The sequence below is a fragment of the Lottia gigantea genome (genome assembly GCF_000327385.1).
Source record: "Lottia gigantea unplaced genomic scaffold LOTGIsca_7, whole genome shotgun sequence".
In the NCBI taxonomy this organism is placed as follows: domain Eukaryota; kingdom Metazoa; phylum Mollusca; class Gastropoda; family Lottiidae; genus Lottia; species Lottia gigantea.
Window position 1 is genome coordinate 169,383 of NW_008710370.1, and position 12,123 is coordinate 181,505.

Genomic DNA, 12,123 nt, shown 5'->3' on the forward strand with positions numbered 1-12,123 from the left:
TAATATAGAAGCACACTAAATAGAAAATCTAGACAATGCTGATTAGATGAAAATTCATCGTTAAAAGCGGAAAAGAATCTCTGAACACAGAGAGAACTGTCATTTCCCGAGCAAAGTTCTCTGTAACAATGAGTATCCATATTAGATTTTTAGAGGCGTAGCTTAAAGCTGTGTTTTATGCAAGATCACATTGCCAGTAACGTCTCAAAGGCCATAAACTTATACTCGAACGTCGATAAGACTAGTGTTCTGTTCAAAAACAATAGTCCAAATGGACATTTAGTATCATTAATCCGAAGAAAATAGAGTTACGAGTGACATCAGGTTGGCAGAAAGACTACTATTTACCGGCTTACAATTCACTAAATACGACTAATCCCTAGCAGATGAGAGCAATCCCCATGCCAATACACCTTAATCCAATTAGATATTACTACTTCAATAGGGGTCATAACCCATCATATTTCACCAACATACTAGACTAGATGTACTTATAACACTTGATGTCGCTACCACTCATCTACGCCATTTTCATTCGAATTCCAGTTCTGTGTTCTGATTGATCAATATATCATATAACGACCAATGTCTATCCAGTGTTACTAAACTCTCATTAAATTTGCGTGGCTGGGCTATTCCGATGAGACGTCAACTAAATTAAAACTAATCATGCTCGTATTCGGATTATAATTTAGCATTATTGTAATCGCTACAAGTAGACGATAAACTTCCAGAAACGGTTTGCAGAGGATCAACAATGAATTCTTACAATGCTCCCAGGAGAACTACAAAATTCAGAAATTCAAACTTGTGGCTGATTATGATGTCGGGATGTAAATCGCTTTAGTGTTTAATAGCGGAAGAGTTTATGTTTTTTAAACATTGAAACAATTTTGTTTAAAACAGTAGAGTCGCAAAAAGACGGTTACGTTTGGGGCGTTGTATTTAAAAGTGATACAACTTGGGGGATCATAACGTTGATATCATGGGAAAGAGCAAACCCGAAAGTAACCGATGCAGTTTTGTAAAGTGCAGCAAAGAGATACTATAGCAACCGAAAGACAGGATGCTTTTTTCAAATCCTATCTTTGCAAAAGTAACAAAAATTGAACCCTAAAAATACAAAAAGGGAGTGGTGGTCTTAACTCGCTACTGGCAGAACTGGAGAGGAACAAATGATGCCTGCTCCTGCTCATTGAGAACCACTATGACAAAAGCGGATTCAGATGATAGCAGTTGCTGAAGATCTCCGTACGGGTATTTCTGGCATGTCGATTGCGACGCATACGATGAGATGTTTTGAAAAGCCAGTCGATGTAAGAACTTTGCAGCACTACAATCTGACAAGCACGCGGCCATCCTCAGGTATTTCGCCCCCACCCCCTTGGACGTAAACCTGGCTCCGCCACTGAATATTGCATAATGCTAAATGTTACCCATTTAAAAACAAAAAACAATATACGCTTTTGAAATGAGAAAGGTCGCAATGAAGAGAAAGAAATCAACTTTATTGAAACAATAATTGTTTAAGGTAAATTTGTATTGTGAAGGCAGAAATCACGTTTAATTTACAAAAAATCACCAACTTGATCTCTTAAAAGCCTTTTTCATACTCAGCTTATAAAATAGTAAATTGAGTTAGGTTCGTAAAAACTGGCAAATTTCTGAAAGTTTCATAAGTACTCGCATACTTCATAAAAATATGATTTTTTATTAACTTTTACATTAACATCTTGAGTCATTTTGTAAAAAAATCAGTTCAAGTTTATTTTATTTATTCAGTGTTAATTGAAATGCGTTAGGTTTAAATATTACATTAAAACGCCTAGAGAAAATCGCCAAGTAAACAGAACACTTAAGAGAAAATCGCCATCACCTAAAAGTCTCTTAGGTTAAGTGAGAGAAGGGAGGGGCCGTGAGTGTGTGTGGATGGTAGGTAAGAACAACCTCATCATCGTATATATATACCACGTCGCCATATCTATAACATTGAAAGTATCCTGGTTTATTTAGTCAATGTAATTTCGTTGTTGCAGTAACCAATCAAAACGACCCTTTTCGTAGCCATACTCAATTACTCATGTATTATTCATTAGTTTCGTCAAAATACCTTATGAATATTCATTTATTCGTTCAAAAATACAGCTCCAGATAGTTTGATTCTTTTAACTTTTGTGGGTTTCTTCACTCGACCCATGATTTCAAAACTTTCTTCTTCAAATCAAGCTTGAGATTATGATGCGTGCCTATATGTCAAACGTTCTATCATTTGGTTTTGTCACTCTGAATCTTTGGAACTGACGTTTATGTTCATTGTAGTCAAAGTGGTCTTGAGATGTATTCATTTCAAATACACATTTTACCAATAATCGGTATATCCGGCTAGACTAGTAGGTTAGTGTGACTCTACGACAGCATTTTAATGGCTAGAAAATAACCCACTTCCGGTTTGTCACTAACGTAAACAAAGACTTGTCAAAATTTAAAGTAGGGTCAAAACGGCGATATTAGAAACTAGTATCATGTAATTTTTCTCTTAAAAATCGAATGACATTGAGCTCTTATGATATAAGGAGCAATAATTTTACTTCAATTTTTGTATGGGGGGAAATAAGGACCTTTCGTACTTCTTTGCTAAGAAGATATACTTTCTTACTGTAAACTTTTAGTATAGTAAACACTTTGTCATTAAAGGGACATATGCCCCATTTTGTTGACCAATCGTGCCTTAGTTTCAAAAACAGGAATTTCTTTTAGCTAAGCAAATCAGTAATAGTGTTCACAGCTCATCGTCGAAATTTGAGCTTTCAAATCCACATGTGTCCTAAATTATCTGCGTTTGAATGTTGAAATTAGGACTCGTCATTTTAAGATACTCAGTGATATGTAGAAAAGACATATTATATAGAAATAGACAGTAAAAATTCGAAGTATATTTAAAGGAATTATGCGATTTTATTATATTTCTACAGGTGTGCCATTTCGGGGGTTCATTTTAGTCTTGAATATATGTAAATAGTCTTCTAAAGTATTAGAAATGTACGAAAATCGCATCATTCCTTTAAAAGTACCTCAAACTAGGATTTTCATTCACTTTTACTTTAGATATCTTTTCTATATATCACAGAATATCCTAAATTGACGAGTCGTCATTTTAACATTCTGTCGCGGATAATTCTCGACACAAACTGAAGGTTCAAATTTCGATGGTGAGCTATGAACACTTTTACTTAACAGAAAAAAAAAATATCTGTTTCTGAGACTAAAATATGATTGGTCAAAAAATAAAACCTTTACGTTTAAATTTATGATCAAACATTATTCGAAGAAGCTATTGCTGCAATCTTTTAGACGACAAAAAGAAGGAAGTCGAAATAAACATGGGGGATAAAACTAACTTTTTCAGACAGTTATAATTGGTGTCAATTCGGTCTGTATATACATTCAGTTACTTTGATATTGAACAGATTTCTTGGATTATGTACGCTTTTAGCTCATATCCTTCAAATTCTTTTAAAACGGATGTTTTTGACTTCTTACCAGGATATTAAATTTGATGATATCAAGGAACATCCCCAAATGAAATTTCGCTACCAAGTACCAATATTACCATCGATTTTGTAGTTTTTGTACAAAATATAACTTTATTGCATAAAGTATTTACTTAATTTAAATTTAATGCATTCCTGTTATCTAATATGATTAAAACAGTCACCAAATTAGAAAATAGTCTTATGGAGAGGGGTAATATAGGCGAAGCCTGTTCCCAAATCTTTGTCTACAAAAAATAGTCTTAATCAATTGTTTACGCAACAAAAATCGCAACAGAGGACGGTGTAACCCAATGGCATTTTTGTTGCAGTAATGGCAAAATTTCGCCTGATTTCACTTCAGTCAAGCATCAAGAGTAGCAAATCGAGAGTTTTCGGAAATACAACAAAGATTCACCGCGTGGAGATTACTTCTGATTGATAACAATAAACACATCCCTATCATACAGTATCTGTGGAATAAAAGTATGGAACACACCAAAAACTGCAATCAAATGCGACCTTTCTCTGACAAAAGACAGTGATCTGATACTGTAAAAACCGCACGAAGTTTCAGACAAAAACTGTAATCTCTATCGCATTAACAAGAAAAAGAACGAAACAATGTAAATCTACATCAGAGTAGCAAATTAACGATTATCTTGATTAGAATTACTCAGTTGTAAAGTTGACATTATTAATAATATCGTATTTGTAATTCTATTATATTCCTGATAAAACTGTCATACGTGTCTTTAATTCTTATTTCCAAGTCATTTCAGGTCATTATTATATTAATCAACTAAACTAAGGACAAAAAAATATCAAATAACTTGCGGTTTCTGAGACCGTATCGTAATGGAGGCAATTGAGGCAAATGCCTCAGTTTTGAAACAAAACCTTTGCCTCATTTTGACTTGGATTGCGACACAAGATTGGGATTTTTGGTATGTTAACTGTGCCCCCTCTGCCCCCTTTCCTTTTCGGCTCCGCCACTTTGTACGTTCCTATAAGGTAACAATAGAGAATCGTGATTAGATCGACCAACCTCTTTAAGACGTATCAGTACCAACATAACCTTGCATTGATTGGGGATATCAATCCCAACTTCCGTAAACTTTAATTCCCCTATCCTTAAGCAATCCCAAACCCCTCCAATAATATAGATTCTAGATAAGAATGGTGCAACAACCAATCTGTTATCACAAATCATAGTTTGTTTGTCGTAAATAACATGAATGCGTCAGTATTTGCCCACATCTTTACAAATTGATGTGCACATAATGTTACCGAGATCATGTTATTGGAAATTTGAACACTTACGGTTTTCAATACCAGATAATTGCCTTGGTGTCATATTACATAGGGCAAAAAATGACACATTCCTTGCACTTTGTAAGCAATACTCAAACAGATTTACACATTAGAAGTACCAGAGCTATGTCACCAAGGAATGTGCTTTATCTCTCCACCCCAATACACCATAGCACAATGTCGTAGAGCAAGCACATCTATCGTAGGCTACGTGCTGCGTAGTTAACGCTGAGAAACATTGAAAAGCGGGTGGTGGTTAAGTTTAATAGGGTGGTAATCTATTGCGTTCACATTGAACATCCAGCCAAACCCTGTGTACTTTTTTTATGAGCAATGATCCTTTGAATCATCAGAATGACGCAAAAAATGCTAGAAACTTTAATCCCACCTCCCACCTACTAAAATCATATCCAAATTCCGATAAATAAGATGAAATATCAAGGAAGACATGCCTAGAAATGCTGATCTTGTAGGCGTTGTTTTTTCCATCCACCGTTAAAACTTGGTTTGCTTGAAGAAAATCGATGTGCCAACTTATCATATCTTGAGTCTGCTTCTCTGATGACTTCTCACTTTTCTTTTATTTTTCGCCAGGGAATGCCGGAAGGAGATAAGCTAAAAAGAATTCCGCTGTGTTTTGTGATTTTAACGACTTTTCTAAGTTTTTGTGTATCGTCGCCATTATGTGAAAATAGATGTGAAAAGGCGAATCCTAGACTTAATAGACTTAAATCTTTATGGATTCTTTCTGTAAGACGGAGATCTTTAACAGGTAAATATACAAATTTTTAATATTTCACAAATTTTGCATAAGTAATAAATGGATATCACTAAGGTGTTGTGTGCTGTTGCCGACTGATGCGCATTCTGAATTATTACGATATTTATGACGCTTTATTGTATACATGGCATACCAATCTCCGAAGGAATTATTAATACTATGGTCAAGATCCAATATGGGATCTTCTTATATATCTTCAATATACATTTGAAACTACTTTTAATGGCTAGTAGACAAGTCCATGCAGCACAGGGTGAACAGTTGCATTAGTATACACCTTTCAATTTTTTCGATGGATCTGCTATTTTGTGGCAGTCCGTCGATCTTCACCACTGACAGGGAGATAAAAAAAAAAGTCACTCTTTAGAACTACTGCAGGCCAGGAACCCCAAGTTGGTTAATAATAACGCTCGTTAAGTCATCGCGGTCCAAGAAACATCAAACGATTTTATAGGCAATAATAATATAAGACAATGCATGACGTTTTCTGCTCGAAACAGGTGTAAAAAAATTTAAATCATGGCAGATAACAGCCAAATATGAAAGACATGTAGTGTCAGGGTGTGACAGCACATAAAGGTAATCTATATATTAGAATGTTTCGTACATGTATCAGTTAATTAGACAATGTTCAATGTCATTAACACCCTGATAAAAACACCTCTCTCTATAAAGCCTTTCGATAATCTCTTCACGTCACGCAGAGTACCTTGTCGAGATACGGAGTAATAGGTGGGGCCTAAAGGAACCTGGTCGGGCTACACAATATGTGGTCGAGATCCAGAGTACCTGGTCGAGTCGGACAGTACCTGGCCGGGGTCCAGAGTGTTTGGTCGGGCTACAGAGTATTCTTACGGACTCAAAGTACTTGGTAGGACTACAGAACAATTGGCCTAGCTACAGTATACTTTGTCGGGATACGGAGTACTTCTTCGAGCTACAGAGTACTTGTTTGATCTACAGAGTGCTTTGTCAGGATACAGAGAATTTGTTCAGCTACAGTGTATTTATTCAGGCTACAGAAAACTTGGTTAAGCTACATAATATGTGGTCGAGCTACAGAGCACGTGGTTGAGATACAGAGTACATGGTCGAGTTACAGAGTATTTGATCGAGCTACATAGTACTTGGTTGAGCTACCTGGTTGGGATACAGAATAAAGAGTCAAGCATATCAATACTAAGATTGCTATAGTAGAAAACCACAATACTTCGCATATTTAAACCAAAAACGTTTCAATATCAATATTTTTTATATTATTTTACATAATCTGCTTTACATTTACATCATCTAATAACTTTAAATTACAAAAAAAATCTAAGTTGAATGTCCGTTATCACAAAATCAAGATAATAGCAGAAATTTCATTGAATTTCACGTCATGAAAATTGGTGTTAATATCTCAGATTTGACAATATATAATACTTTATCGAACTGCACTTAATCTTATTTGTCTTTACTTCGGTGACTTCAAAGATGTTGTTTTCCCAATGGTATAAGTAGAAGTTAAAAACGGATTTCATCTAATCACTGTTTTAATGAGAACCTTCTTGAAAAAGGCTGCTAAAAGACCTCATAAAAGATTTAGCTCTTGGAATAGTCTTTTTTAAATTTCAATCGCTTTCACAATATGACAGACCGACGTCAACTGTGAAATCATAGAATATAAAATTGTTGGAAATGCTTCACCCTGAAACAGCTTCCCGGTTTTCCTGTGGAACAACTTGTAGGCCTACTCCCTTCGTTTGTGAAGGAATACAGGAGAGATATCTATGATGCCTATGAAATCCAATCAACCCATCCTCAATACGGACAGTGAAAGAAACCCTAATACACTAAAAGTCAATTGACGAAAAGTTTTACAGATAAAAGGTTGCTATATTAGCACTTTACGTTATCAACAGACCAATTCGTTATTGCCGCATATGACAGAGGCAAGACAACCATTTTGTTCATTTTCATTCTACGAATTCTTATCGGGCAAGCGTATTTTACCGAATATTCTTATGTGACTTTAGTTTTAATAAAAACTCTTCAAAAAATGGATTGGCACATATCAATTTTTCAGAGGGCAATTTTCAGCTAACATTAAGGACGGTTAAATATCTAAAATATATTTTATATTTTCTTCAATACAAAGTCATTCGAAGGTTACAAGAATTGTTTTGAAGCTCATATTAGAAGTCACTGTTTAATAATCGTCAAAAATCAATTAACAATAGTGCGAAGATAGCAGCATGGAAGGATTTCGCACACGAAGTTACCTTGTTTTGTTCATGGTTCTGTGTTGTAGGGAATGATATAACGAATGATAATAATGGAAATGTAATTACTTAAAGGTATCATAGATAATTCAGTGATTAATTATGTATGTCGGAAATCGCAGAATTTGACTGATTAGTGTCAAACTAGTTGCGTGTTGTTAAATCTTCCTAGATTTTGATTCCCAAAGAAAAACAAATAATAGAATAATATTTGTGACCTTGTGGACTCTCATGGCCTTACTTAGCTTCACAAAAACAAAGTCTGGATGAGTCCTGGAATTTCTCAAAGGATAAAGTCACAGAACTGTTTACAATTTACATTTATGGCAGATAAAGCAGTCATGATGTTTTTTAATGCACTTTCAGGGCCCTGGTAGCTCAGCACTCATGCACCTTAGACTTATGTTCTAGGATGGTGCCCTTGAAACTGCTCCTCCAAGAGGACACTTACATCAGTATTAAGGCCTGTTTTGACATAAAAAGGCAAAGAACTGAACATATGACTGGCATTTTATTTAGATTGCTAGGGGAAGAGTTCAATCATTTACAAACAAAATCCAGCGTATGCAAGTATGCTATGAGAAACTCCTTCAGTACTCAAAGTATGGCACAAACAACTCACAATGAATTAATCACTAGTACAAATTACACCAAATTCATATAAATAATGTACAAACAGCTTCCAAAGTATGCAAGTACATGTACAAACAACTTACAATGTATTAAATACAAATTACACCAAATTCATACAAATAATGTACAAACAGCTTCCAAAATATGAAAGTACACGTACAAACAACTCACAATGTATTAAATACAAATAACACCAATTTCATACCAATAATGTACAAACAACTTCCAAATTGTACAGTAGGGTACAAACTACTCCAAAAGTACGCATCCAAAGGAACGTAGAAACAACAACACTAAATGTATACAAACTTCGAATGCACGTTAACCAATTCCCAAATTGTACAGTAGGATACAAACTACTCCTAAAGAATGCAAGAAGGTTACAAACCACTCCCAAAGCATGCATGCGAGTAAACGTAGAACCAACACTCAAAGTTTAAAAATTAAGATGCGAACATTTTACAAAGTAAGTAAAGGACATAATAGCACGTCATTCTTTAGACAGAGAAACGAAATTTAATTGGTATTGACGATTATCTTATTTTTTGTGAGACTTTCGTGTAAAATAGTTAAAAAATTAATTAAAAAGAATGTCAAGAATGCACGCAATTATACAACGTATATTACATATTATATAATGTACCAAACAAAAAACCTCAAAATGACGATAAAAAAACAGCGACATTAGATGCGGCCGTATCCCTAATACGGGTTAATAAGACCATTCTCGAGGAAGTAATGCGAGTGGGGGCGTGGTTTGGACAAGTGCTATTAGACCAAAGCTTAAGATCAATCATCACGATACAGGCACAAGTTAGTAAAAGTTACAACACGAAAATAGGCTTTCATGACATGCTGTTGAAAACAACTTCCGGTCCACGCTGTCTAATTTTCTACATCTTTATATAGAAGTCATTAAAACTTCAATACTATTAAAAGACCACGGTTGTGATCTATTTCTAGCCACACTAATTATATATAGGAAATTGGTTTGTTTTAGATTCCAATTGTCAAATAAAAAAAGTGTTGAAAACACGAAAAGAATACAGATGAGTGGTCGACCAAACCACATTTAATTCTATTGCAGCAGCAATCTTATCTTGGTTGAACAATAGAGATTAACAGTTCTTGTCACGGTCTACATGCGAAAGTCTCACGACCTTCAATGAGTCATCTTTCCAGTCGACTCAACTATAAATGGATACTGATAATCCGGGAAACAATAATGCCAGTGAGTTTGGTAGACAAGATCTTCAAGAACCAAATTGTTATCATTGTAAAATTTGTTGTATTTCTTTCTTTCTTTACATGTCAGCTCAAGGGCATCCAAAAACCATGTACAAATCAGCGAACGCGTGCCCTAACTATTTTCGTAATCAATTTTTAATCAAAAAGCATTCCTTTGATATTTTTCAGGCGTAACATTCCAGGATTTTATCAGATCATTAATATCAGCAGCCGATGATCGAGAAAGAATGGGTCCATTACGTTCAGCTTTATTGGGAATGGTAGGCAACTATAGAGACTGCATAGTTGCTTGTGAACACCAATTCAGTAAAAGAGGGAGTCCACAACTGGCGGATGATCATATTGAAGTTCATTCGCGTTTATCTATTTTATGTAAGTAGTATTGAGGTTCTGATGCATGGCATTATCAAATGAGTCCGTATAATTTTAGTTGTCAAGCTTTTGGGCAAAATAAAATATGTATGCAGGATAAATATGCATAATTAGTTGAAATGTGAACGCTACGAAAAAGATGCTTAGTTGACAATTCTATTCATGAATTCATGAGTGAAAAAGTCGGTTTACTATGCCTCACCATCAACGGCATCAATTCACGTTTCAGTGGAGGTAAAATAAAATCTTTTAGGTTCGGACATGTTTCGACTTGGCCATAAAGAGCAGTATGTAAGTGGTGTCAAAATAGATTTAATATTTTACCTAAAAAATGTTCTCTTTCGCTGATAGCAATATTGTTGTCAACCTAAACGGTAAATACGTTTACAAGTGAAAGATCTTTTTGAGGTACCAAACCAGATTTGATATTTTATCTTGATATCAATGCAACCGTAACGGTAAATACGTTCGCAAGATCTCGAAATTGAGAAACCGTTCATTACATCCGATCTGAACCGCGTTGCAAATTTACAGCCTTGCTTCTATTAGCAAACAAGCACAGGTTGGCACATAACTGTATAATCGTCTTTCAATAGGCTATAGAAGTCTGGAATGCAGTAAAAACTAAATCTCATTAGTTTTAAAGAGAAGGAGTGAAAACAGCGAGACACCTCCGTGATCGATCATAAACGTAATACAATTAAAGCTGATTATTTAACAAATCTGATATTACCTGAACGGAAACTTACGAAATCCCATTGATTCTATATAAAAATATTACTAACAGATGTGATATAATACTAATGGTACCAATTAAAATAAATCTTTAACGTGGCCTACTGCGAACTTGAACTTCTTTATTAATTATTTGGAAAAGATTTCTGACTAACCAATTTTGACGACTTAACAACGCACAAGAACAACCTTTGGATCAACTGGTGCTAGCATTCGTTAATTAACCAATATACCCCGTAATTCATAGCTTATATAACCCTTTGTTCATAGGCAATATAACCCGTGGTACAGTTCATTGCTATTACTATTAAGTTTATGGTTCATAGCCCTAATTATCGATGCTTTATAGGTTAAATAGCCCTATGTTCATAGCTATTATGGTTTCAAAGCAACTAATATAGTACGTGATTCATAGATGCCCGTGACATATAGCTAATATAGCCCGTGGTTCGAAGTCCCTTATTCCTAGCTAATATAACCCTTGATTACAGCCCTTTATTCATGTCTAATATATTAAATGGTGCCAATATAGGCCATGTTCCAAGTGTGTTTCGTGGCAAAAGCCTAAGCAGTAAGTGTATTCTAGTCCTGGCCAAAATATTCTACGCTTAAGGTGTAGACGAATTATAACGTCATAGGAAGCGAAAATCGTTCTATCTATGTTACCTTATAGAAGTGATGGAACCAAATTACATTCATAATAAACTGTATATTTATAGATTTAGTATTGATTAAGAATGAATATGGTAACACTTATGAATCTTTACTTAGATTTCTCAACCGAGTACATAATTCCACATTTGATTGATTAAATGTTAACATTTGTTGCAAATGAATTGATGACAAGTCGACAAACCATAATTAGTTTTGCAACGTACCAATATTTTTTTTTAATCGATTGAATTAAGTTGAACGAAACCAACAGTATTTTAATGTGTATTGTTATATTATGTATAGTTGTTGACTATAGAAGGGTTCGGTGTTATTCCGTTAATTTTATGTGTACCAAAACTAACGATCTCTTTCACTGCATTGTTTTGTAACTAAGCATGGCGTAAAGCTGTGTACTCACACGCAAAATCAACTTGGGTTGCGCTTACGGACACGTTTACTTCCAGCTTAATAAACATCAAGGCGTCACAAAATTAGGAAATCAAGCACTTTCTCGGTGTCCATTTATGATACTCTCATGATGAAGTTTGAAAGGAGAATTTTGTATGGGTTTTGGCTGCATCACCCCGTGAAA

The 12,123-nt window shown here is 34.8% G+C and overlaps 1 protein-coding gene across 1 annotated transcript; it reads left to right on the forward strand.

Annotated features, from left to right (window-relative positions):
* Window positions 1–9,719: 9,719 nt before the first annotated feature.
* Window positions 9,720–11,685, forward strand: LOTGIDRAFT_154857 (hypothetical protein; the record flags this gene model as incomplete). The annotated part of the gene is made up of 3 exons (XM_009065365.1): window positions 9,720–9,753; window positions 9,939–10,142; window positions 11,597–11,685. The coding sequence occupies 3 exons, from the start codon at window positions 9,720–9,722 to the stop codon at window positions 11,683–11,685; spliced, it is 327 nt and encodes a 108-aa protein (XP_009063613.1).
* Window positions 11,686–12,123: the final 438 nt, after the last annotated feature.